The sequence below is a fragment of the Atractosteus spatula genome, chromosome 7 (genome assembly GCF_055471065.1).
Source record: "Atractosteus spatula isolate fAtrSpa1 chromosome 7, fAtrSpa1.hap1, whole genome shotgun sequence".
Lineage (NCBI taxonomy): Eukaryota > Metazoa > Chordata > Actinopteri > Semionotiformes > Lepisosteidae > Atractosteus > Atractosteus spatula.
Window position 1 is genome coordinate 1,091,663 of NC_142712.1, and position 27,537 is coordinate 1,119,199.

General features: G+C 42.9%; 2 protein-coding genes across 2 annotated transcripts; both read left to right on the top strand.

Moving 5' to 3' along the window:
* tmprss2 (transmembrane serine protease 2) lies at positions 1–15,200 on the top strand. Its single transcript, XM_088920598.1, has 14 exons — positions 1–413; positions 3,263–3,343; positions 4,723–4,921; positions 5,352–5,438; positions 6,038–6,154; positions 7,157–7,286; positions 7,660–7,776; positions 9,087–9,130; positions 9,696–9,861; positions 9,942–10,111; positions 12,325–12,420; positions 13,026–13,168; positions 13,392–13,544; positions 14,186–15,200. The coding sequence occupies exons 2-14, from the start codon at positions 3,326–3,328 to the stop codon at positions 14,195–14,197; spliced, it is 1,452 nt and encodes a 483-aa protein (XP_088776724.1). The 5' UTR covers positions 1–413; positions 3,263–3,325; the 3' UTR covers positions 14,198–15,200.
* Positions 15,201–15,298: 98 nt separating this feature from the next.
* Positions 15,299–26,191, top strand: LOC148830044 (interferon-induced GTP-binding protein Mx3-like). Its single transcript, XM_088920597.1, has 13 exons — positions 15,299–16,259; positions 19,011–19,207; positions 19,428–19,562; positions 20,050–20,204; positions 20,406–20,544; positions 20,751–20,949; positions 21,275–21,353; positions 22,709–22,828; positions 23,217–23,361; positions 23,808–23,966; positions 24,366–24,442; positions 24,688–24,915; positions 25,247–26,191. The coding sequence occupies exons 2-13, from the start codon at positions 19,018–19,020 to the stop codon at positions 25,469–25,471; spliced, it is 1,851 nt and encodes a 616-aa protein (XP_088776723.1). The 5' UTR covers positions 15,299–16,259; positions 19,011–19,017; the 3' UTR covers positions 25,472–26,191.
* Positions 26,192–27,537: the final 1,346 nt, after the last annotated feature.

Here is a 27,537-nt window from a genome sequence, read left to right on the forward strand (position 1 = left end):
CCAATTTTTTAAAAATTGTTTCGTCTAAAAAACGTTATAAAATTGAGACAGTAGGTGTATTGATACAGGAAGCCTTAAAAGAAGCTGAGACGAAGGACAGCTGACAAAACGTTATTTGATTTAACGGGCTTTAATTTAAGGAAATCCGTTAGAAACGCTCAGATTTCGTGTGGAGCTGGAAAAGGCACGGCAAAGAAACACCCTTATCGCCTGTTTCGACAGCTTTCTCAGCGGGGCTGCTTTAAATAATGTTTGATAGCGGGTGTTAAAGTTTACCTGGCTGTCCAAGCAAAGGAGTGGCCTGTTTGTCCGACTGCCATCGCAACAGGCGGCCTCATGCTAAATTAAAAGTTCAGAAATGGCTTAAGGAGCAGCGGCTCGTCACAGGTAGACCGAAGAGGGAGCGCACCGAGGTAAGAGCCTGTCTTTCCTCTCCAAACGTTTACAACGATTTTAATCAAGAAATAATGTGGGAAAAGTGTACATGCACGTATTTAAAATAGTTACCGTTAAAATACGTTAAGGAAAAATGAAAAGAATAAACGTAAATTTCCGACTGTAAAGCCTTCTTCGGGCGTGTGACGAAGGTACCACACAGCTACAATGTTTCCACAGCCGAAACGATGTTTATCCTTCTCATTTTCGTGCGTGGAATTAACATTTACTTGTCCTTTTGTAGCCAATGCACGCTGACACAGCTCCCCACTCGTACATACACGAATGTTTGTTTCTTCTTTCTTTCTAGGTCGATTTATCGATTATTCGATCGAGTTATTAAAATAGAGGGATGCCCTGTTACCTTAATTAATGGGCTTTAATTAAGACTTGAGTGTCTTAATGAATTAAGTTAACAGTCTCGCCGATATTCTAATGAAATCGGATTGATAAGGATCTAGACACAAGATTCAGTGAAAGTCTGCCCTAGATCTACCCTCTTTTAAACATTTTTTATTTCTAAAAATATTGCTAATGCAGACTAATGGTTCGCTATACAGTGCAAAGGTATTAATTCATTATAAACATATATATATGTATTTATTTATTGGCACACTGTTTATGTAACCCAACAGTTTTCCATTGATAATGATTTATGCAGGATTTGTTAGCCAGAAAACTTATAGACTTTGCAATTGTACACTGATCTGCTCGCTATATACATTCTATATAAATCCAATATCAAAATTAATATTTTACCAAATAAATTTAATTAGGTAAAAAAAATGCTTTGTGAGTACATAAAACGTTGTTGTAGAATTTTGTTTTTACTTACGAAGTCAGTTCGTTACACATAACAGTCGTGAATTTCTGAAAGTATTCGATGAACTTCTCAACTGTCAAAGGCTTTCCGTTTGGTTTAAACTATTTCGTCTCCAAATCAGCTGTTCTCTCGTTTTATATTGTCAGCAATTAAAAAAGCCCAAAAAGATAAATGTCTTAATTGGACCATGTTTAACTACCTGTATTTAGTTATTAGTTCACAATAATTTCCTGGAGGGTCAGCCTGTCTGTGGATTTTTCAGGTCTCTTGAAAGCATCAGCCCACGAGGAGCTGACAGGAGCTGGTAAACTGGCACAAATAAGACAATAATGAGCCGATGGAGTTGTTAGGAACACAGTGCTACCAAAAACCTGTGGACACACTGGTCTTCCAGGATAAAGATTAGGAGCTCCTGGATTAAGGGAACACATTCAGTAGAGGATATGATGACAGTTTTACTTTGAAGTCACCACTACATCGTTTCTTTACTATTACCAAAACTGCATTCTTTCAGCTTGGCAGGGCTCTCGTGTAATTTAATATAAATGTTAAATACTTTGAATTTTAACCAAAAACATGAGGTTAGTCGCTGTCAGTCAGCATCTTGGCAACAGCCTGGAGCAGCAACTGGAGGGGTCATTCAGCAGAACCAGGATGTTCTGAAGTCTGTCTGTGTTTAAAGCCGATTCAGATTAGAGGCACTTTTAATGCTCAGAACTAGAACATTTCACTAAACAAGTACTGGAGTAGATGTATATATGTTCACGTCTGTAGTAATTGTATTTCACCAGTATTACAGGAATTCAATTAAGTTTTAAGAAAACAATTGCATACTTTTTACTATTTATTTAAAAAGTGGGACTCCTGTCACTTTAAAATTGGTTTGTGTTTAATTCTTCTCACCATTGTGAGAAGCCTGGTTATATTCCCTGGTGTTCTGTACTGAGATTGGCCCCACTCAGAGCATGGAGGAGCAGAGCGGGTCTGTCCCGTCTCAAAATCCAAATAACCACTGTTTTAAACATCGGGCCTCAAGGATTTCACAGCGAAGTGAGTTTTTTCTTAAATGACTGTAAAATCAGATCAGTTCTGGGATAAGAGGAGCAAGTCCTTCCCCTTGTCTCAGTGGTGGAAGTGATGAGGATTGTTATCTCACATTACCAAGAGCTTGGTGAAGCTTTTTTGTTTTTCTCCTGAGCTCAGTGTGACAAACAGGTTAACTGCAGGGCATCCCTCGTCTCACCAGCTTCTGCCATGGTGACACGCAGGTGCTAACCTGTCCAGTTAACACCACTTTCCACAGACCTACAGTAGCTTTATCATTCAACACTTTTTCACACTCCTGTGCTCTGTTGTAGCACACATTTTAAGAAAGGTGCAAGTCTTGCCTAATGCTGATCTTCCTAACGCATTTGAATGGAGACCTATTTGCTTTGAATACGCTTCAGATGATGGATCTTGATGTAAAACCTGAAGAAAGTGGTTCTTTGAATCGTCTCGGGATTCAGCATTTTTTAAGATTAAATAAATGATAATGAAATCTCTCTTTGATGGTCCACAAAAAAAGTACTGCCTTCCTCTGGTGTCTGTTAAGGGTTGCTGTAGAGTGAATGGTCTCCTGGCTGTGTGAACACCACTGCTGAACTGGTTCAAGTCTGCACAAACCCGTGACTTTACAGCTGCGAGTTACATGGATACATTTACAGTTTATGCAAAATACACTGCAAAACGCATCTTTTTATCCCCATAACTGTACAGTGCAAAGCTCATCTCTACTATATTTTAGTCTAGGTCTGTGAAGCAACACTGGAATTTTGACATGCCCAACTTTCACATGCAAATCAAAGGCAGATACCTGAGTGAGATTTCACTCTGCAGTGGCGGAAACCTTCCTGAATGAACTATTATTACTGCAGGTGCTTTGTAGAAATGCAGTCACAACGTTGACAGTCACTATCGGTCATTCTCCTCATCTTCTCTGGTTGTTTTTTTCTCTGTTTTTAGCGGAGTGCCCAAATTATTTTGTATTTCCTGTGAAGAGGAACTTTCGCCTTCCAACCAACAGAAATGGCAGCTGCCAGTTCGGTAAATCCCTTCCTCCTTTCCCTTCTGCTCTGAATGTCTGGGTGTCTGCGACACTGGGGTGCTCTTACGAAGGCAGGGTGAAAGGTCAGTAAGTGGGGCTCACAGGTGGAAGGTGTGCTCTCTGATTCATCTTGTAGTTTTGGATTGAAGACTTCCTATTTCCACAGTTATTAAATTCGCTTCATCTTAATATTTTGGGGGTAATTTTTGCTGCCTATTACTGCATCAAAGGAAGAGTAGCCTGTTGTTCCTTTTAGAGGTGAACGAATGGGAAATGATTACCTTGGTGCTACACAGCTTGTCCAGACAGGAGCCTAACGCTCTGCCTTCTGCAAATACACCAGAATGCAGGAGTGGATGAAGGAGCTGATAAGCCGTTTGTTGATGGAGGCTGTGAGAAGCCACAAGGGCTTCTTTAGCTGGGAGGGATTCACTGGCCGGCAGCATCAGTGTTCGATAAATACACCAGGAAATGAGAAGGAGCTGTACTGACAGAGACCTGCACAGGCCTGAAGATGGTGTTATAATGGCATTGTCTAGGCCGCAGATGTTTTTTCTCTTCTTCAATAATGTTTCTTGCATGTGTACGGTACTGTTCAACCGAAGCTGGTCAACGTGCATCCAACACTGCAGTGCAGCTCCTCCTGAGAGATGCACAGCGGGTCTGGGAGAGGAGTGGGAAATCGGTTGAAGGGGGAACTTAACAGAGGCCTGATTGTTCAAACCTAGAGTGGGATCTAGCCAGGACGCTCGAGTTAACACTTCTGCCCAGATGAGTAGCAGTGTTTGATCTTTCATGAACAAGTAGTCAGAACCCTGGTTTGAAGTCTCATCTGAAGGAAAGCCCCTCTGGCCACGCAGTGTCCTTGGCATTGGTTTGGGAGCTGTGGTCTGGAGGGAAGAGCGCCACCTACTGGTCCACCCACACCACATGCCCCAGCATGGTTTTCTCCCCCATCCCAGCACCTGCTGAGCTCCTGAGATCTGAGCAGACGGGGCTGCGGGGTGGTGACGCAGCTCTTCTAATCTTACTGTAATTATTGCTTTCTGGGGACATTTGTGTATCATGGGGGAATATGCACGTAAAGGGAAGCATTTTGGTTTTGTGATGTTTGAGTTGCAGGATTTAAGTTTGTGTATCCCAGAGCCCAAAACTATAAATACAAGCAAGAATAAAGCTTTACCCAAAGAAACACGAATCTTATATACACGATATAATGAGCCTGCTCATGTTTTCTCTTGTCAAAAAGCGGGTATTGTTAGGCATCATGTGTTACAGGCACCTCCTGCCTCTGCAGGCTGCTGTATTAGGAGAACGTCTCTCCTGGGTCTTGCCTCTCATGCAGCTCATTCCTGTGTCTTTGCTCCTGTCCCTACAGCCGCCAGGCCTCTGCTACACGAACCGTGGGTTTCAGCAGGAGCAGGAAAGGCCGCCCCCCTATTCCTCAAGAGGGGCCCTGCCGCCGTACAGCCCCCCGCAGGCCCCCCCAGCCCCCGTGCCCCAGTACGCGCCGCGCCCGATCCCCACCCATTACTCCTCGACGCAGTGGCAGCCACCCGCTGCCCACAGCCACACAGGTAACCCCAGCTGGCACCCGGGCAGCCTCAGGTGACCCCCGGCAGGGCTGGCGCTGTGCTGTAGACACGCCCCGAAAGAAATCGTCAGTCTGAAGGATTTGTCAGGGTCAGCCTAAGAAATCAATCAGCTACCGATGGAGGAGCGACAACGTGGAAACAGGCCCCACACAGACACATTCTGCTTGAAGCCCCCCAGTGATCACAAAACCAAGAGAAGCACTTCCACAGCCCTGAGGCTTCTTCAGAGCCGACAGAGACTCATCCAGAGGACAGCAGTGGAACCATGTGGAAGTGCTATAAAAACCAGGAACAGGAGGCTGGATGAAATCCTTGAGTTAATTAATTACTAAATCCCAGATGGCCTCCTCTCGTTTGTGGCATTCCTTCTATTTTAAACAAAATGAGCTCACTCCAGATTTCTCTCTTTCAGCTGTCAGGAACAGACTTTGCTTGGTGGCATCCATCATCAGTGTGTTAATTGTTCTAGCGACTGCAGGGACCGTTGTCTGGTACTTCGGTAAGTAGCACGGGTTCTCTACACTTGGCTGCCTTCGACCTTTGTTCGATCTTGGAACAAGTGACAGAACACTTCCTTGAGCGTGACTCAGGTTTCGTGGTCTGTTTTCGAACAATAAATGGAACACTTTCCTGTGTGTGACTCAGGTTTCTTATCAAATTAAGTTCTTATTATCTCTTGCTAAGAGGAAACAAGGTAAAATAATAGAAATTAGTCAAAGGGCTTTAACTTGAATAAAAAACAAGCAAAACCATGTTTTATAGCACTGGGAAATGAGTAGAAATGAGTAGAAAGAAACAAATCCAAACCAATTAAGTATGAAAAATCTAAAGCTATGCTGCATCACCTGCAGAACCTGGTTACCTGGCTTCTAAAGTCTTTGTTATTAAGTTTTCATATGCAGTAATGGAATGACTTTCTTTAAAGAAAGTTTCACTCATTAAGAAAATGCTTTTCAAAAGCATTGCCTTTAGATACTCACCTGATGCTCAGATTCATACACGCTGTTCTACTGTGTGTCCTCCAGACCCACTGCCTGGGTGACAGAGCTGTGGAGTGCACGAGCTGTGCAGTGCTGACCACTCCCTTTGTCTCCCCAGTGTCTTCTACCTGTGTGCTTGGACTGTTCTGCCAGAGGTCACAGCTGTGCGTCGGCGCCTCTCAGTGGTGTGATGGAGTGAGGGACTGCCCTGGGGGCGAGGATGAAAGTCAGTGCTGTAGGTGTCTGTCGGTCTCTGTGCGCAAACCTTCAGGTGTTTGCTTCAGCTGCGAACCTGCTTGCGGTGCTGCGCAATCGTCCTGTTTGCAGATCAGCTCCTGGAACATACAGGCCTGCTTCTCAGAGCCCTGCTGTGGGAAAGAGCTGCCCCACTGTTGTACCGCATAAAGGAAAGAAGGAACATCTGTGTCTGCACGTGGCCTCGTCTTCTCCCGTTTCCTTCATTTCGTTTGGCGTGTTCCACTTTCTTCTGCCTCTTTGTAGCACTGATGCAAACATTAAGACATTCTGTTGACAAGCTCCAATTTCATATTGAAAATCTAGACCAAAAAGGAAACTTAGCCATTTTAATTCAAATTTTCAGTTCGTTGTGAAAATGATTTCTTGCAATATAAGGGCTGATTAGTTGAAAGTCGTTTGGTGCAGCACAAAGGGTCTGGGACATTACAAGTGCTCCGTAAGCTGGAAGGGTTTTGGGAAGCACAGGGTTAAGGAAAACCTGTTGTAAATGCAACAATAGGTGGCGCTGTTTCCTCTAGATCAGAATTTCTAAGCCAATGCGGTAGTATAGTGATCTGCAGCACCTGGCAAACCACTATACTGTGGCATGAGATTAGACATTACACTGAGGACTAACGTACTGACAACTTGCTCATTGAAAGATACCAAGGCTCTGTAAGAGAAGAGGTGTTAAACCTGCTGTCCTGGCGAAATTCCACTCTGGAATTATGCAATCTGGCCTCCCTGTATTTCTCCATTCATTCTATTGGTGAAGTAATTTGTCCATCTGCTGTGCTGTGCGGTGGGGCTGCACTTCAGTGGAGGAAGGAGAGGGTACCCTCCTCTATGTAAAGTGTTTTTGATTTTTTTAAGATTAAAAATCCTATGTGATTATTAAGAATGTTTGTTATAAAGGATATTGCTGTTTCACCAGCTATACTTTTCGTTATTCATCTTCAAATCCCGTTTACCTACTTGTGTGTGTTTGTGTGTTTTGTAGTGCGGCTCTATGGCTCCAGTTTCCTTCTGCAGGCCTATTCAACTAAGAGCAGGTCGTGGAAGGCAGTGTGTGCTGACGGATGGAATGATGTCTATGGGAAAGCTGCCTGTGAGCAGATAGGATACAGCAGGTTGGCATGGGATTTCTATTCGATCCAAGACACAGCTCCGGAATATCAGCTGATGTTTAGCTGTGGACATGAATCCTGGACCTGGAGTCTTGAGTCTTGAGTCATCACTTAGTTGTCACTTGATTCTTTGAAATTCTTTTTCTTTCCTGTCTGTGGTGGACATTTGCACGTAAGAGACACTGAGTTTCTACTGGAGGGATCAGAACGCCTTTATACAGGCTGTCTAGAATTATAATAAATGTTTGACTGGGGACTGAAAACTGCTATGGCCATATGTCATGTCTTTAAAATGTACCATGGGCTTTGAAATAAAGGAAGAGACAGGCAGCAAACCCTTGATTTATGAATTTATTGCTATTTTCTTTTTTCACAGGCGCACATATGTCTCTTCTGGAGCATTGAAACAGGACAGTAGTGGCTCACAAGGCTTCTTCAAGCTGGTGCCAGGGCTGGGCTCAGGTACAGTCCTGCAGAGACAGCTGTCCAGCAGGTCAGTGAGAGCTGTGTTTCACAGTGCTGGTCTCTAGGAGTTGTAGCAGATGCTCAGATACAGTACCTGCATTCACCATGGATGGACGCACCACCCTGTTGGTCTTCTTTTTATCACCTGCTATTGTACACCATGAAAGAGTACTGCCACTGAGTTCGTTTTCACAAAGTCTACATTTTTGCAGTATTTCCTTTCCTAATGTCACAGGTTAGATAAACTACTAATAAGTCAACCATTGTAATTAATTAAATTGCTACATTAAATTATTAAAACTATTTCTGACATTTAATTGTAGTCATTTTATTTTTTCCTTTTTTCAGTTTCCACATTTTACTCTAAATACAAGCTGTATTTAACAGAACTCCAAAGTGCTTTCAATTATAAAAAGACTTTATCAGATTGTTATCTCTTCTTAGGTGCATTTCTAGTCTTAATTAATTAATTGCTTAATTGCTTACACTTATATAGCGCTTTTCTGGACACTCCACAGGTAATGGGGACTCCCCTCCACCAACACCAATGTGCAGCATCCACCTGGATGATGCAACAGCAGCCATAGTGCACCAGAACACTCACCACACATCAGCTATCAGTGGGGAGGAGAGCAGAGTAATGTAGCCAATTCATAGAGGGGGATTATTAGGAGGCCATGACTGGTAAGGGCCAATGGGAAATTTGGCTGGGACGCCAGGGTTACACCCCTACTCTTTTCGAGAAACACCCTGGGATTTTTAATGAGTCAGGACCTCGGTTTTACATCTCATGTAAACATGTTTACAGTATAGTGTCCCCGTTACTATAATGGGGCATTAGGACCCACATGGACTACAGGGTGAGCGCCCCCTGCTGGCCCCACTAACACCTCTTCCAGCAGCAACCTAAGTTTTTCCCAGGAGGTCTCCCATCCAGGTACTGACCAGGCTCACACCTGCTTAGCTTCAGTGGGTTGCTAGTTGCGAGTTGCAGGGTGATATGTCTGCTGGCATAGTCTTAACATGATCTCCACTGTGGATGCACAATGTAAGCTTCAAAGCAAAACAACATAGTTTCCAGTGGGGTTTCAAAACTAGAGAAATATCCCCCCTGCTCCCATTCTTGGAGCTGAGATTACATTGGATTGTAAGAACCACCAATGTTGTAGTTCAGAACTTTAAAGTTGAGGGACATGAATCTGACAATGACAAACGAGTCATAAAATCATTTCAAGCTGAAAGCACTCGGCTGACTGCAGTTACAGAAACCCAGTGTGATGCTATTGAACAAAAACTGTCTGTAAATGGCAACCTGATTGGCACTTTTCTTTCTTACAGCAACTCATGCGCCAGCGACGCAGTTGTCACACTGAGGTGCATCGGTAAGCAATCGCTGTTGCAGAGTACAAATCCACTGGAGACCTTTTGCCGAGCAGAAGAGGAGTTTAGTGTATATTCAGCTGAAGAGAAGCTCCCTCCTTGCAATTAGGAGGATGGTTCTGACCAGAAAAGTTACAGCTGGCCTTTCATACACTTACTTACTCTCATAAAGGAAAACTTCAGTCATATTTAATCTCTGTTGGTTAAGACAATCATAAGATGTCTACGTCAATGAGCTTCATCTGTATTTTCTAAAAGCAGGTAGTTGTGATTGGCCTTCTACACAAAAACAGTTCTTTGGGATCATTAAAACAAGCGCTCTTTGTGTCTGCCCCTAGTCTTATCAACAGCAGATACACTTGATGCTGCAGCTGGTGTTTTGCTGAACATGGTGCACAGAGAGTTTAACCCTCCGCTGTGTTCTGGGCACGTGTGCTGTAGAGCCGGCTGCTTGAACTGACGCAAACCCCAGTTGCTCTTCTCTCGGGGCTCGGTTGTCCCCAGCCGCGTGTGGAAAGCCAGATTCTCCAGGGCGGCGCTCATGGTGACCTGTCTGTCGGCCCCCAGCCTGTGGAGCAAGGAGGGGCCCCTCTGCGCGGATCGTCGGGGGGGAAGAGGCCAGCCCGGGGGAGTGGCCCTGGCAGGTCAGCCTCCAGGTCCGGAACTCGCACGTCTGCGGCGGCTCCATCATAACGCCGGACTGGATCCTCACCGCCGCGCACTGCGTGGAGAAGTAAGGCTCTCCTGGGGAGCAGAGAGGCCGCCGTGCGCAGCGGCCCGGGTCTCAGCGCTGTCTGTCCTCCTGCCCTGCAGGTACTCCAGCCCCAGGGACTGGACCGTCTCTGCCGGGGTGCTCACCCTGTCTGCGACGAGAAGGGCTCCCCAGTACACCGTGTCCCACATCATCTCCAACAGCTACGACACCAACACGAAGAACAACGACGTAGCCCTGATGAAGCTGCACACCCCCCTGCAGCTCTCAGGCAAGTGGATCAAGCTTATTTTAACCAGTCATTGGCGTGCCAGGAATGACTGTGGTAACAGAAATTCGGTATGCATAAGCTTCTGAAGAGTATTCTATGGTTTGCATTCATTACATCTCCGTGAGTGTGGTAGAGGAGGCAGTGGCATGGTTCTGTGAACATGCAGTAAGAGTACTCAAAAGATTGCAAATGAGAAAAGACCTGCTTGAAAACTCGATCAAATGCAGCTATTTCTTGTAGCATGTTGACCAGATATTCTAAATGTGGGTTCACTAATGCATTCTACAATTGTGACACAACCTTGTTATTAAAGTTTCTTTTTCATATATGTTTAATTGATACCACACAATTTCTGAAGGCTAAAAAATAGTTGTTCATATAAACACCTTTTTCAGGTTTGGTATCTCCCAACTTCCATTTGTAGTTTACATTTTCGCTGCCTACATTGTAATACAATGCAGTCGTCTGCGTTGAATTTAATCTACTGAATATTGTGTAAGTCTTCAAGAATTATTTCTTTTAAATATTTGGTGTTTTCTAATTTTCCTCACTTGACCTCATTTGCAGATTTGACTAGTTGACTAACTGTAGCAGAATCTAGATGATTGGTATTAATTAAGAAGAGCTGTGGTCCCTGTGGTCCTCCACTTATTGATACACCCAAGTTGAGTATTCACCCCTTATCTGTACTTTCAGTTTCCTTAGAGTACAAAATAAGGAAGCAACAAAATAAAGTAAATTTCATAGACCAGTTTTGCCAGGTGTTTTCCACTGGTTACAATCAGGAGGAAAAGGGTTGAATAAGCAAACGGCAGATATAGTGTGTCATTTAAACACAACCTGCTAAACACAACTGAGACGAGAAGAGTCAGGGTCCCCTGGGTAGCTTATGCTGTCACCCCGAGGGCGTGTGTCCGATTGGTAGATTCATGTCGTCTAACAGGCCAGGTGCTTCAGTGGCACCTGGGTGAGCGGGGCTGTGATACGAGAGGAATGCTGGGCTGCCATCATGTGATATTACTGTGATATTGCCAGGGGCGCATTAGGAGAGGTCAGAGGTCTCTTGCACGATCATGTTTTGTTTTCTGGGGTGGAGACTCCATTTTTCTCTGTCACGCTCATTTCTCAATTTCTCACATTCCCTGTTTCCCTCGCCCTCCTGCTAGCGCCGCGCCACTCTGGGTCCCGCACAGCCCCCCTCCCGAGGGTGCGGGCCTGTCCGGACAGAGCTCCAGAGCTCGCCACTTTCAGTTTCGATTCCTGGGCAGGGGGAGCTCTTATTTGAAAGCACAAGGAAAACCTTGAGCACGTGTATCAGGGATCCACAGCGGTATTCACATTGGTTTTGATTTCTTATTTCTTCTTCTCGACATGCCTGCACTGGCCCATGGAGATACCATGACAAATGTTAAACAGGAAAGTTTATTGTATTCCACCATGGTATTTCCATGCTCCATTGAAGTCCCACAAAGGCATTAGAAAACCATGGGAAATAATTAATAATAATTTAATAATTGCTTACACTTATATAGCGCTTTTCTGGACACTCCACTCAAAGCACTTTACAGGTAATGGGGATCCCCTCCACCACCACCAGTGTGCAGCCCCACCTGAATGATGCGACGGCAGCCATAGTGCAACAGTACGCTCTCCACACACCAGCTATTAGTGGCGAGGAGAGCAGAGTGATAAAGCCAGTTCAGAGATGGGGATTATTAGGAGGCCATGATCAGTAAGGGCCAATGGGAAATTTGGCCAGGACGCCGGGGTTACACCCCCTACTCTTTTCGAGAAACGCCCTGGGATGTTTTACTGACCACAGTGATTCAGGACATCAGTTTTACGTCTCATCCGAAGGACGGCGCCTGTTTACAGTAGAGTGTCCCCGTCACTATACTGGGGCATTAGGACCCACATGGACCACAGGGTGAGCACCCCCTGCTGGCCCCACTAACACCTCTTCCAGCAGCAACCTTAGCAATCATGGCAAAACTATGATACAACCATTGTAAGCGTATGATATTACCTAGAAGGTTAATGTTCATAAGGGAGGCTGGGTTCCTGAGCCCAACGCAGACAAGGTGGCACTGCTGATAGGAATTATCACCTGTATGAAGAAGCCAGATGGATTCTGCTCTGTGGAGGTGTCAGGGAAAACACTGCCCAAGTGTATCAGGAAAGTGAAATGACTGTTTCCTTTTCTCTGCTTGCAGGCACAGTAATGCCTGTGTGTTTGCCTAATGTGGGTCTTAACATCTATCCAAATCAGAAATGCTGGATATCAGGCTGGGGAGCAACGCGGGATGGAGGTACGATGGTATCTAACCTGTGTAGCACAGATGACTCTACTGACTGTAGCTTTTGAAGACCAAAACTGAAATTATCTTGGGGCTTCACATTTAACCTCTAGTCATGGTGTAATATCACTACACTACAACACAGTCACTAGAAACCAGAATATAGTGTTAATATTATAGTTATAGATAGTAATGTGCAGAATTCAATTGAATTAAAGCTTTATCTTCCCTAGGGAGAAATTGGTGAAATGGCAGAACACAGCCAGGAGACAAGAGAGTTATTTTTGAGAACAAGATTACAGAGTGGATGAATTATCTTCTAAGCCTATTACAGTTACAAGTGGGGATAGAGAGGCGTTTTCCAGATGGGGAGTAGTGATAGTCAGCTAGATCTGATCTACCATGATCACTTTGCTGTTCATGTTTACCGTTTTCCTCAACCTGTTGCAATTTGCTGTAGTACTGTTGTTACCGAACCATTGGGAAAAGCAGTAAGATTAAACACTTCCAATAAATTGGAGATTTATCAATAGATTGATAGGAAAGTGTTTAAATGTAGTAGTTACACAGAGTAACTGGAGCAGGTGTGGAGTCCAAAGATTTCTTTTTTATTTTAGGATCCTCTTCTGAGACTCTGATGAAAGCACAGGTCTCGCTGATTGACAGGGCGGTGTGTAACAAGCGCACAGTGTACGCTGGGCTGATAACCAACACCATGATCTGTGCTGGGAGTCTGCAGGGCGGAGTGGACTCCTGCCAGGTAACAGGGACAACCTGTGCTAAGTGTGTGGACAGTGAATGTAGATCTGTAAAACCTGTAGCCTGTTTCCCTTCAGGAAAGGATGTTGACCACCCTGCTGTAATGTGCTCTTGTCACACACAAACGTGAAGAAGCCAGGTGGGGTTTCACTGTCCCCTCTGTGTTTGGGTGACCCCACACTGGGCAGGGGGTGGAAGTCTAATTCTGACTCTGTGTCCCCCAGGGAGACAGCGGCGGCCCCCTGGTGGCTGAGGTGGACTCTCTGTGGTGGCTGCTGGGAGACACTAGCTGGGGATACGGCTGTGCTCTGAGGAACAAGCCAGGGGTGTACGGCAATGTCACCGCCTTCCTGGACTGGGTCTACCAGCAGATGAAGGTACACTGAGCTCGGGCGCGTGCCCTGTACGTCACCGACCCATCAGAGCAGAGAGGAGAAGCAACGGTTTCTTCCCATTTGTTTAGAAGTTTTAACACAAACGCAAAATTCTTAATATGATGTTTTTTTCTGGGGACAGCACGACATTAACTTACAGTACTGCTTGGGTTAGATATAGGGTGTCCTGAGGACACCATGTCCACCAGTGCGCTTTCTGACCGGGCGCGATTTGAAAACTGCCCTTAAGCTGAAGCGAGCCTGTGAGTGGAGTATGGCAGCTCTGCTCCATGACTGTGTGCTGTGAGCCTGCCTCTGCGTTCTCTCCCTGTCACAGGTCAGACTGAGGAAACAGCAGCTCAGTGTTGCTGGTTTTAATACGAACAATAAAAGGACTGTACAAAAACATTTTTATTTTTTCTCTGTGAGTTAGTTAAGCTACAATAAAATACTCAGTGTGGGAGAAAGTTAATTAAATTAAGGACAGGCAGGAAATTTTTAAAACTATCGTTAGAGATATTTTAATGTTTCGGAGCTGAATGGTTACACCAGTCTGTGATTTAGTGTACGTGAAGGAAGATTAATTTTCATTTAATGGGGAGTTTTCCAAGCTTTTTTCCTAAGGGAAGTGCATTGTCTTCCAGAACAACCTCTGAGCAGGCGTTTTTCACGGAGCTGCTGCACAGGACCCTCGCCAGGGGAGCCCACTGCTGCTTCACTCCTGGACTCGGTTTTGCAGAAAGAGAAGGACACTGGTTTTAAAAGTATTCCCTGCTATTTTAATTGCCCAGGACATTGTTATTAGCAGTTATTGAATTCACTCCGGTTGAATTCCCAGGTTCACGGTCCATTTAATGAATGCTTTACATACAGAAGAATCTGTGCCAGCGGCCAGGAGACAGCCCAGGCTTCAGACTGTGGACAGAAGCTGCCCTTCCAGGAGCTGACGGCGCTGGGCGACCAGTTGGCATGAGCAGCGTGATGCCCACCTCTAGGGTTCGCAGACACATGTTCCTGTGCAGCTCAGCTCCGTTATGCCCTCCTCACACAGCGTCTGTGCACACGGTCGCTGGAGCTGAGGGCCGGAGACAAGCAGGTGGATTTGTTCACGTCTTAAATGCGCTCGGAACAGGTTCAGGTTGATTCCACCAGGAGAAGTGGAGAGAGAGAAATAGAGGTAGCTCACCAGCGCAGCGTCTTTAGGTGAGGCAGAGAGGGAAGGGTGGTGTGCTCACAGGCAGGTCTCTGTAAATAACACAAGCACCTGTACAAAGCCCTGCGCTATGTAAGGCTTCTTTGAGAACCCCAGCCTTGTGCCCGGCCACAGTCTGTACCTTCTGGCACTACAGTATGTGGCGTAAGAAAGGAGGATTCCAGTAATGTATATGATCTGCAATGCAGTGACCTTGAAAGACATGAAGATATCCACTGAACCTCACTGCACTTCAGCTAGAGATAAATGTTCCGTGAAAATTCTGTATCTGTATGTGCAATTGGATCTGTTCATGATTGTTCGTTTTTTATAGAGATAATTCTGCTTCTACAGATACATAGGAAGGCACTGTATTATGTGGAACTTTAAGAAGCACATAAAATGGAAAATATCTGAAGTGTATCCATCTTATATCTGATAAAATGGAGCATGTGTGACTCTCATTGGAGTGCTTTGTGCTTTCATTATTCCTTTTGAGAAATTGTCCTGTTGTTTGTATTGCATATCATTGGCATCCCTGTACTTCTAATGCACAGTAAGCATCAAACCCCAGTCTAGAATCTAAAGATAGATAGATACTTTATTGATCCCGTGAGGGAAAATTGCAGTGCAACAGCAGCTTTACACAGACAACACAGCCACAGTGTAACGAATGATACAATAATAATAATACAATACGTACAATACAATCAGTACAGTGAGGGTGCACTAAAAGAGTTACTCACAGTCCGGACACAAAAAGGAGAGGTTTTAAATAGTCTAGAATACTCCGGTTTGAAAACTCCTAATTTACTTTCTCTTTCATATTCAATTTCATGGCCATGATTGGTCCATAATCACACATAAATTGTGGGTATTTATTTAAAGACATACGTTACTTGATTGATTAGATACTTATTGTTTAAGTTAGTGGGACTTGTTGCCTATAAGAACCTCTGTATAACATTGGCCTTCGTCAGGGATAATTAATAGTAATTTGGCTTGATTAGGGGGTAGAATAAAACAAGAAAACTCACAAGACATCATAAGTACTGTTGTCTCATACAAATGACAAAGTCCAGGTGTCTGTGTAGTAGAAGTCTCTATTTTATATGCATATGGGAGAAGGGCTTGCAACCACCAAACTCCCCGAACAATACAAGAATTAGTCTTTTATACCTTATCCTGAACAAATGATAAGACAACAACATATCCATATATGGTTATTAATCATCCTGAAAAAAGAATTATCAGTATTATTCCTGCTACACTACAGGGAATGACTGGAGGGGATGGAGAAATGTGCTAGTTTGAATAATGGGTGGTAACGTATTGAATTTCAAAAGTATAAATACAGACAAATTAGACGTCAGTATTTACTCTTGTGAACAAGATAATTCTGGCAGGCTTAGCTGTTTAAATCAAGTTTATTCTTCAGACAAATTCTTATTTTGTCATTGAATGTTTTGATCAGATTGGAAGAAATACCAAAATTTAACAGTACTTATCATCTGAGCATTAAATAGGTAAGATTATTTTTACTTATCTCAGTTATTTAATTTTACAATATACTGTAGATCCTCAAAAATGTAAAAATCTTAATTACATATCTGTTGTTAAAATGTTTTCCACATGGTTCTGTTCTGCCGGTGTAAAGCTAATATAAAATAAGATGTTGTTTTAATAATTTTAATTTAATTTTCAATATCCTTTGATTATGTGAAAAATCTTTGCTGTTGAATAAACACATTTTAAGTTCTGTTAGCAATAGGGGTTTGTCAGTTCTGTGACAATTAAACCAATGTGACAGATTTTGACAAAGTGACAGCAGACTGCGGAAAGGACAGGTCAGTACACTTATCTGCATGGGTCAAACTTTAATTTTATTTAGCTCCTCATCAAAACTCTTTTGCTCAGAGTGGATACAGCATTTGTACCTGTCAAGCGACTTCAGATCATACTAGACCAAAGACCGTGAAATGCCTAAAATACCTAAGAGTGGAAAATTATAAAGAGAAAAACAAAAGTTAGACTAAGACTTCTCTGCCCATTCATGTGGTCTCATCCTTTTGCACATCATTATCACTTAATGAACCTGATTGCCTGATTCATAATGGAAATTATGAACATTTTCCAGGAAGATTAAAATGTAGAGAAGACCATTGCTTAATGGTTTATGCCAAGTGGCTTTAACAGATGCGCCACAAAGCTCATAATGATAACTTTACTGTGCTGAATAGCAATAAACATGACAAGTTACAGTATTTAGCCTTGCTGAGCACTCCCATCGATTGCTGATAGGGGCTGCATTAACGCTGAACGTGAACGCTGAGCAGGACATGCGAATATGAGCCCCTAGATTTCCAGGCAGGGCCAGAAGAAAATGAGCTTCGGGCTGAAATGGACTACAGATCCCTCTGAAGGCTTAGGGGTCTCAAACTCATTTCCTGGAGGGCCTGATGCCATTAAAGAATTGGGACAGGAAAAGTCAAAACTGTTACTTTCAAAGAATTCGTTTCACCTTTATTCACCACGTACATTTCATGTTTCATGTACAAGGAATTAATGTACGAGGTAATGTTATGCAAATATTTGATCATCATAAAACAAAACACACTTTGGTTTCAACCAAGTTATTTACAGTATTTTTTGGTATCGGGAGTCATTCCCTTTCGTTTTCAGAGTGGAAAGCCAGTATTTGGTTCCATATTCGTATGAGGTAATAACTGCAGTCTGTGAGTCATTAATCAGACCCGTGAGTCATTAATCAGACCCAACTCTTTGTTTAATTATTTGAGATGCTCTGCCAGGCTTCTGCAGCCCTTGTCAAGTGACTCTTCTTGCCTGCTGGGCTGTTCTGACTTCAGTGTTTTCTTCAGCTTGAAAAATGCTGTTTAGTTGGATTTCCATCTGAAGATTGACTTGGTCAGTCTAAGATTTCACTTTTGTACTCCTGATGAAGTCCAAGTTGTGTTGACCATATGTTTTGGGTCATTGTCATGCTGGATGGACAAGCACCATCCAAGAAGTATGGACGTATTTTCCTCTATGGAAGCAGACAATATGTATGGGCATCCTTAATTCAAATTTGCTGTGGCCCTCATTAGTTACATCATCAACTTAACCCAGGCCAGGGTTCGGGAGGTAGTGCTTATTGGCTTATTGTAGCATCTGCAGTTCCTTTCTCTCTCCATAGTTTAACCTTCCCATCACTCTGGTGTTGGCTTATCGTGTTCTTATCTGTCCATAAATAACTATCCTGCTCCATCTTTGTCTAACCTGGCTGTTCTTGGTGCTGATAAGAGGTTTGTATCATGCAGTAGGGCCTTAATGATTCACCTGACCAACAAGAGAAACCTGTAAGTATATAGTACCCAATACTCTCTTTAAGATAATGAGGTTCAACTTGATCAAGGGACATTTTGGCTGTTTGAGTTGTGTCGTTGGACTCCTGAAGGAGATGGAAGAGAATGGTAAATAAGGTGGGGTACAGAGGTAGGGGATGAAATCGGTGTAAATTAGAAGCCTCATTAATACCGGTTTGCAACTGACACCATCAACACTTTCTGTCCTGTCCTCTACTGTATAGCAAGCTACAATACTTGGACAGTTTCTCTATTTGTCCTTGAACTAATTATCAGTTCCTTTTGTTTCATATTTATAGTAATTGAAATTGTTTTCACTACTGTCTGCATTCTGTAAACTAAATAAGTGTACTAAAAAAGAACCTTTTACATATCTTTACATATCATACATCTCCTTACCTCTTTACATATCTTTTTACATATCTTTACATATCATATTTCCTAGTTATACTCTCTTGCAGTCTCTAGAGAACATTCCTGGGCAGTACTTTGTAGGAAGCTCCACCCCAGTCACTCTTTGCTCATAGTATTGTTTCACCTGCTGCCAGGAAGTGCTTCATGTACAAACCTGGAGGCCCAGCCCAGAACAGTGTGTTCTTCCAAAACTGTGGCTTTGGAAATCAGATGAATCACAAAGCTGCAGTCAGAAGTAAAATATTTTTTTTCTTTTCAATTAAGGAGAAGCCAAAGGACATGGGAACTGTCCTGTTGGGAAATAATACAGGTTGTGATTACAATGAAGCATCAGGGTAGAGAAACCACTGATGCTCTAATACAAGTGCCTAATGAAAAGACTGAAGATAATGTCAAACTGTAGACCTCATGCTATACAGAATGGTGCTGGCTTGGTTCTTCACCGTTCAGTGATCAGAAGATCTGTAGAATCACATAGAGCCTGTTTCTCGACCACAGAGTCACGATGTCTTGCGTGCTGTATGGCCACTACAAGGACCAGGTGCGGCCCTTCATCGACGTAGTGGATCACCTGCGGGCCCTCGGAGTGGATCAGGAAGTGCCGCTGCCAACAGTAGCTGTTATTGGAGACCAGAGCTCTGGAAAAAGCTCTGTGCTGGAGGCGCTGTCTGGAGTACAGCTGCCAAGAGGCACTGGTATGGCTTCTGAACCTTCCTTTATATCGATTTGTCAAAATACCTGTTTTTTTCTTTTTGTCTCCTTAATACTGCACTTCTGATCTACTGATAAAAGAGTCAATACTAGATGCAATTGTTCACCAACTGTTGAATGGGTTGTTATCATGTCTGAATTAGTGCAGAGAATGAATATATCACATTCACTTTCCTTCATCGTTTTTTATTCTTTGAATCAAAGGAGTAATTACACGATGCCCCCTGGAACTGATCCTAAAAAACAGTAAAGATGAGACCTGGCAAGGAAAATTATCTTATCGAGAAAAGGACACTGAACTGGATTCTGCAGAACAGGTTGCCGATGAGATTATATATGGTATTCTTTATATTAATATTTCCTTAAATGTGTTAATTTGTGAGTGACTCATCCATTTCTGAACAATCAGGAATGTAGCAGGTAGTGGGAGAGAACTTTGTCAGAAATAGTCCGTCTGTCTATTAAACCACAAACTGTCTCCTACAAATCCTGAAGTGAGGTCTTGTGGGTGTACACCAAAAACAGTAGTTTTTATAATTTTTTAAATTTACCCAAAAATAAAAAAAATTACAAGTGAAATAAATTCAAATTAAGAACATATGGCTGCAGTTGAGATCTGGGACTTGTAGTGTAGTTTCTAACCATCTCTTGTAATCATATCCTGTAGAGGTGAACTGTGTGTAGGGGTGGAGGTGAAGGTGAATCTATAAGCACTACAATGGAAAAGAAGCTTAAAGTTTGCAATTGAGTCTCTTTTTAGGATGGTGTAGCCAATTAACTTTCAGGTTTCTCTGCCACTGATAACACTTTGTACCATATTTCACAGCTCAGAATGAATTAGCTGGAAAAAATCAAGGAATCAGCAGTGAACGGATCACTCTTGTGATTGAATCCCATGATGTTCCAGACTTGACCCTCATAGACCTCCCAGGCATAACACGGGTATCTGTGGGAAGCCAGCCCAGGGATATTGGAAACCAGGTGAGGCAGAAACCCGGACTCAAGGAGAGAATCGTTGAGCGCTTCAGCTCTGGTGTTATAGTTTCAGTGAGGCATGAGACGGAGATTCCGAGTGTCCCAGATCTTGGTGGCATCGTGATTGATCTGAGGAAAACTGCATATTAAATCATGCAACTTTACTGATTCATTCAGTTTTATTCCAACTCTTCTGTGTCTTTCCAGATAAAAGAGTTAATTAACACATACATCAGCAAGAAGGAAACGATAATCCTGGTAGTTATTCCCTGTGCTGTAGACATCGCTACCACAGAGGCCTTGAAGATGGCCAGGGAGGTGGACCCAGAAGGAGAGAGGACACTGGGTAAGGAGTCCGTTGGTTTTCTGTTCTGTTTTTCCACAGGTTCATGAGAAGGAATTTCACACACTTGTAATGAGGGGGAATTACTTTTTATTTCACACAGCTGTTGTGCAATTTTCAAAATACAAATCAGCCACATGGATAAAGATAAAAACCGCAGTGGCGGTGGCGGAATTTGGGATTCTAGTTTTCTTTTCTGTTTATAACAGGAATTCTCACGAAGCCAGACCTCACTGACAGAGGGATGGAGGACAGGATCTGCAACATCCTGAAGAACAGAGTCATCTACATGGAAAAGGGCTACATGATCGTCCGATGCCGAAACCAAGAGGAAATTCGCAGCAGCATGCAACATGCTGAAGCTATTCAGGCTGAGCAAGAGTTTTTTAAACAAAGTCCCTATTTCCGGTAGTTTTATTACTTGTTTTTGGATCTATTACATAAAAGAGGTGTTTGCATCTGATAGTATGGGGCTGAACGTTTTTGTCCCAAACCTTCCTCAGTTATACTTTTAGATGCTCTGTGTCTCTGTACACTGAAAGGCCCAAAGTATTTAGTTTCCCTTACATTTAAAGGAACATAAGAATATCTAAAAATAAAGTTTAATTGGCCCGTGTAGTCTATTTGATAGTTTGTTTTAACAGTGTTGCTGCTTTCTTTCTTTGTAACTTTTTGTTCCAGATTTCAGCTTAATTTTTTTCCCCATTATGAAAGTGTTGATCTTTTCCTAAAGGGATCTACTATCAGATAAGCAGGCTGGTATAAATCACCTGGCTGCCAAACTTTCTGCTGAGCTGCTGTCCCAGATCAAGGTAAAGTGCTGCTCTTTTAACTCAACAAACACAGGTGTGATCTGTTCATTCAGGAGAATCTGGACTTAGAATGCCTGGATGAAAGAGAAATCAGTACCTAATTGATAAAATAAGTATCACTGGTTCTTATACACAACAATCTAATTTCCTAGAATGTACAATACGTAATTCATGAATGTAATAGTACAAACTGGGCTCACCTGAATTAAAAGGCAGAAATTCTCCACGGAATTCTGATTAATTTTATTTATTCATGTACTGTCCCACAAGTTTGAGAATGATTGTCTTTCATGACCTTGAAGGTAACTAATAACAAAAACAGGGAGTCTCTGGAAGGTGGAGCAGGTGTTGTGTGGAGAGATGTCAGGCCCAGCAGGTCCTGCACTGCACAATCCGACCAAATTGGTTCTCTTCAAATCTCTCACACTGCTTCCTTGTTCTGGCATCTGTGGCTCTAAAACTGCAAGACTCCTATCCCAAATACTCTTCCTTCATCTGGTTTGGTCAAGGGCCATAATCTCCCAGGAGTTGTTCTTCAGGATACATGTCTAATTGATTGTTTTTCTAACATCTATAAAATGTTCCCTTCGGCCTCCTCCTGTGTGCTTGCGTTGGCAAAGCCAGAAGCAAAGGACATTTTCTAGGAGCCTGAACTGTGACACCTTGAAGACATGACCTGCCCTACAATGCTGATAGCAGATGATTACTTCTTCAACGTGGTGTCTGTTTGAAGAGAATACTGAAGTTGGTGTCTCTCCTCTCATTAGATACGTACAGTCTTTTGCAAACAGCATGATGACATATGACTCCTTTTAAATGCTTGAAGAGTCTCTTGTTACAATTATCTCTGTGCCAGATGATGACTTGAATCTTCCAGACATCACTATCTTGATCCTGTCACTATTAGGTGGCTTACAAAGGATTTGAAGAATGTGCTGGAGATTAACATTGTTTAGTTTGAAGAAACTGTTGCACAACATCTTGACAGAACCCAACCTGGACCCAATGACCACCGAGACCAAGACGACTGGAGGTCTCCTCCGCTGCAGCCCTGTCCACCAGAACAGAACAGCTGTTCAGAGGCTCCATCTGGCTGGTCAGCTGGATCATCGTCCGCCTGCCCTGCCCTTGAGGCCTCGTGGCCACTGGCCAGCGTGCCGAGTATAGAGGATGCAGGACTCCTAACAGGTCTTCGATGTCACCAATGTGCTCCAGGACTGAAGGAGTCCTTCCTTGCATCACCTTATACATTCTGACTCCACATTAGTCCCTATCCGGCCTGCGGTTATGATGAGAGGGTGGACTTCCTCAGCATGTAACATGTACTAATGCATTCATTTCTTCTTTAATAATAGAAATGCCTTCCCATCATTGAATCTGAGATCCAGAAAAAACAACAGGAAGTGGCAAATGAGTTGGAATCAATTGGAAGAGCCCCATATGATGACAGAGAAAACGCCAAGTTCCTCAGTGAAGTGAGTTGTCATGTCTAACCTGAAGTAGCAAAATACAACATTTAGAACTTCATCTTAACAGACCTGTCTAGCTGGTCGTTTTGGAGATATTGAGAGTGCTGAGGTTAACATTTGACTCAAAGCTGAAGAGCAGTGATTGTTGTGAATTTGTGGGAGTATTAGTTATGTCATCATCTTCCTTCAGACATTTCAATCAAAAGAAATATTGACTAGACTTAGTGAACAATGGCTTATAACTTATTTCAGGTTAAGTATAGTTCCAACTAGAATGATATTCCAGCAGAGATAGCAAAAATTTTCAGGAACAATTTCACATCATTTATCCATAAATCGAATAAATAACATTAATTTGATGTAACAAGTAAACTTGTGTCTTTCCCTGCACCAGAAAGTCCGAGGGTTTGTCAATGATGTTATGGCACTGGTGAATGGTGATTTCTCCAAAGAATTTGTGAAGGAAACAGAGCTGTTCTGCTTCATTCGTGAGAAATTTTCAAAGTGGCATTCCAATCTCGAAGAAAGAGAGGCAGACAGTAAGTGTTTTGTTTATATTTCCAATGTTTATATTACAGTGTTTGTATTTACAATATATTCACTCTTTGTTCTTGTAAAAAAGGCTATTTTGGAAAAAGGAAATATTCTGTGTAAGCAGCTTGATTAGTGAGAGACAATGACTGGGGCAGACATGCAAGTCTTTAAAACTGAGTGCATGTGAGGCTGCTGTAATGACTTTGTCATAATAATGCTAGTAGAATGAATCTGCCATTTTCATTAAGAGGCTGATTTTATTACAAAAAATTATCTCCAAAGAACAGTGTGATCGACAAACAAAACCTCTCTGCTGAGTTTAGAAAGAAGAGGGTCACCTGCTGAATAGCCAATGCTGGAGATTGAGGGAACAGCGAATCATAGTTTAACTGGCTTAGTGAACTAATTCCTTGTTAATCTGAAACATTTCACTCCTGTAATTCCTGGCCAGTTGAAGAAAGCCTGTGCTCGAAGGCTCAAGAGTATATTGAAAGCTGTCGAGGGCGACAACTGCCAGGATTCCTCAACTATTCGGTGTTTGAAGCTTTAGCAAAAAACTTCATCAAGGATCTGGAAGTACCGGCTTATAGACTATTGACCATGATTTCAGGTACTGTATGTTCTTGTTTTTTTTAATATAGATACATCTGATTAAATTTAATTAAGACTTGACATACACATAAAATCACAAAAAAACATTACTACATCTATTACTTTCTACAGGAAATCTCTTTGGTTTATCTTCTGTTTGGAACATTGAAATAGCAACTCAAATGACTCCATTCACACAATAGCAGAGAATCCATGAATGTGTCGTTCTACTTATAAATGTATTGTTTATGATATGTCTAACAAAAAGAAGAAAAACACTTTTATCTAAGAAGTATTGTATATTTTTAAAGCTAGTCTTGGAGATGTATTCATAACAGAATTTAACCAAGTGAAACTGGTGTAATTTGTCAATTTTTGAATTTCTGAGATGTTTTAACTTTGTTATGGCAATTTATAGATGAAGTCCAAGCTGTTCTAAAAAAAATGGCACAAATGCACTTTCAGGGATTGCCCAATCTTCTGAAGCACACAAAGGTAACTCCGTGCTGTCTCTGTGCTTACAGTGGTTTAATATGAATTGGTAATTATATTTAGTCAAAACCCAACAATGTAAAGTAACATACGCAGATTAAAAAGGTAGACATTAAGGGTATCTCTCCATGTATTATTTCACTCCAGTTCTTTATTTTATTAATTTTAGTGATAATTTGCTGCAGCTGTGGTGTTTTCACGGTCCATATTGTTCTCTGTGTTACTCAAACCAAACGCTTTGTTTCCAGGACATGATTGCTGAAATCCGTGAGATGGAAGACAAGAAGTCTGGGGAAATGCTGAAGACGCTCTTTAAGATGGAAGCGATGATCTACACCCAGGACGGCACCTATGCTCTGAAGCTCGACAGGGCACAGTCCTCAGAGGAGTTCGCAGCCCGGAAAGACAAGAGGACGGCATTCGACCTGAAAGCTGAGGTTTCTGCTCTGAAGATCCATTTGAAAACGTACTGCAAGGTGCGTGAAGGTGCCGGGCAAAGTCTTCACTCATGTGTCACTGACATTGTAGGTCTAGTCTTGGAACACAAAACGGCTGATACTGATACTACTTTAAAGTGTTCTATATTTGCTGTATAATAGCACCAGGGCGTTCACTGTCGCACTAATGCTGAACACAGGCAAGTGACGCAGCCGAGTGCTGCTCTGAACACAATAACCATCACAGAGACACTAGGTCATGAAGTGAAGTGCTCAGTGCTCAGGCCTGCATGTTGAGACCCCCGCTGCACTAGGGGCTGCATGTGCGCGGTCTCTGAATGGATCTCCTTCACCCTCTCCCCGCATGCAGATTGCCTCCAGCCGCCTGGCGGACCTCGTGCCCATGGTGACGAGGTTCTACCTGCTGCATGAGTCCGGCGCCGAGCTGCAGAGGGGGATGCTCAGCCTCCTGCAGGAGAGGGACATCGTGGACGAGATGGTAGAGGAGGAGGAGGGCATCACCGCGAAGAGAAAAGCATTACAGGATCGCCAGGAGCGTTTGAGACAAGCATATGCTTTTCTGGGAGACATTTAGCCACCAGGCAGACAGATTCATCTGCTTCAGGCTGTTCAAATGTTCAGACAGAATAATGAGAGATTACTGCCCCTGGTGAAGGTGTATGTGCATACAGTATGCAGTTTAAAGACTGTTTGGATTTCTCTTCTTGACCCCTAACTCTACTGTTCCCACTAGTCCTAATTTGGTGAGTGATAGCCCTTTTCCGAAATGTAGCCCTAACCTTACAGCCCTACTGTTATGCCCAGGTTATGCCTTTACAACCAGATACTGTCTAGGACCCTAACCCATACTCCTACCCCCTAGACCATGTGCTAGTAGTCCTGACCCCATCCTGGTGTAGATGTGTAGAGTGAGGAGCCAGGTTTCCAACCCTAATTTTGCATGTCACTTGTTGAAGTAAACTGTTGAATTTATATGTAATTGATGTCAGAATTGACTTAACAAATGGCTTGTTTAATTGGTCAAAATAGCTTTAGAAACGGGTGGTTTTAATGGTGACTTACAATACCTGTGGGATTGGGGTTCTGCAGGTCCCTGCTGCAGTGTTTTGTGTTAGATATTGGAAAAGCATACTTTTAAAGCAGATAGATGCTTCTGAAATGACCACCTTTACTAAATACCGATACCCTAGTGTGTACTGCTGCCAACCAGGAGTGCTGTTCTGTTCATTCCCTCCATTTGTCTGAATGATGCACTTGGATTGTAACACTTCTGATTAAAGCATGATGAAACCAACATACGGAATAGCAAGAGCTTGTTTGTACAAGTACTGTATAACCACATCCTTTCCAAGCAAGCCTCCAGCCCACTCTTCCTCTTTCTCTCCAGTCCTCTCATCTTCCTTCAATGAGTTCAAGCAGCTGACCTTATCCTTGCTCATGTTCCCTATTTAGTTTTCGTAACATGAATTCTGCATCAGTTTTATGGGGCTTCTCTCATTTTTCAAGGGGGGTTCCAGCAGCCCCCCCTCCATCTGGACGGATTGATGGTCTCCTCAGTCAGGTGAGTTACCCCATTAAATGCCCTGTGTGAATCACACTTCTTCTCCACCCTCATTGGGGTTTGACTCCTGAAATGAGCACATGGGAAGTCGTGTCACAGTATAACACGATGGTCTCACACCTGAAGAAGGCTCCACTGCCGAAACGTGTTTCCTTTCTTCTCCTTTCAGCATGGAATAAACCTCTACTTGTTCCTTTGCAGCCTACGCAGCTACCTGCTTGAACTAATATAGCAATAATACGCATAATTCTTAGATTAAAACATACCTTTAAAATCATTAGGTATGTTTGAAGCCCATAATCTCTGATTATGATAGTTTTCTTAAATGATATTTTTTAAAAAGCCACCGAGGTCTGGTTTGACACATAAATGTATTCTTCTCAGCCTGATTTTCCTGGGTATCAGTCATGCTGTTGATGTACAGTTTAAAGGTGTTACTGGCTCTTAACCCTCAGGAGGAGAGCCTCTCTGGGAAGAGAGTGGTAGTCTGCTGAAAACAGTCACGTCAGGACTGGAATCAGCAGTTTCTAGAACACTAATTCCAGACACAGACCTCCACAGTACACAGTATTCAGAAATCTTGTCAAACTTCAGTGGAGTTCTTAAACATAATACATAATGACAAATACTGGTGATCTCACAACAGAACATAGTGTAAAACTCAAAACAACTTTGGCCATACCTATTCTTACAAATTCTGTAAGTATAATAATATGTAAATTAACATATTTAATATTACATTTGTTAATCACTAATTATATTATAATAATACATTATATATCACATTGTGAAGATCATTTACTCAAATTAACATGCAAACTATTGCCAGATTTTAAATGTCTGAACTAAAACATCATTGACGAATGAAATGCTTTGCCAGATGTGGCAGACTATCACTCGAGCGGACAGCAGCATCACCTAGTGGCCACCTGGAGAATTCTCACTTTGTGCTCATGCCGGCAGGGCCTCGAAGCGAGAGAAGAGGGTTAGCAGAGCGTCACGGTGCCAAGAGCCTCCTGTGAAGCACAACACCCATCGCCCAACCCAGCTCAGAGTCTCCTCGCACCGGACGCCCTGTA

Excerpts from the sequence above, each read along its gene's own strand:
- tmprss2 (XM_088920598.1), top strand. Across the intron at positions 4,922-5,351 it reads CGCTGCCCACAGCCACACAG|CTGTCAGGAACAGACTTTGC; the intron begins GTAACCCCAGCT and ends TCTCTCTTTCAG. Across the intron at positions 7,287-7,659 it reads GAGCAGATAGGATACAGCAG|GCGCACATATGTCTCTTCTG; the intron begins GTTGGCATGGGA and ends CTTTTTTCACAG.
- LOC148830044 (XM_088920597.1), top strand. The coding sequence starts at position 19,018 with ATGTCTTGCGTGCTGTATGGCCACTACAAGGACCAGGTGCGGCCCTTC. Across the intron at positions 19,208-19,427 it reads ACAGCTGCCAAGAGGCACTG|GAGTAATTACACGATGCCCC; the intron begins GTATGGCTTCTG and ends TTTGAATCAAAG. Across the intron at positions 20,950-21,274 it reads AAACAAAGTCCCTATTTCCG|GGATCTACTATCAGATAAGC; the intron begins GTAGTTTTATTA and ends CTTTTCCTAAAG.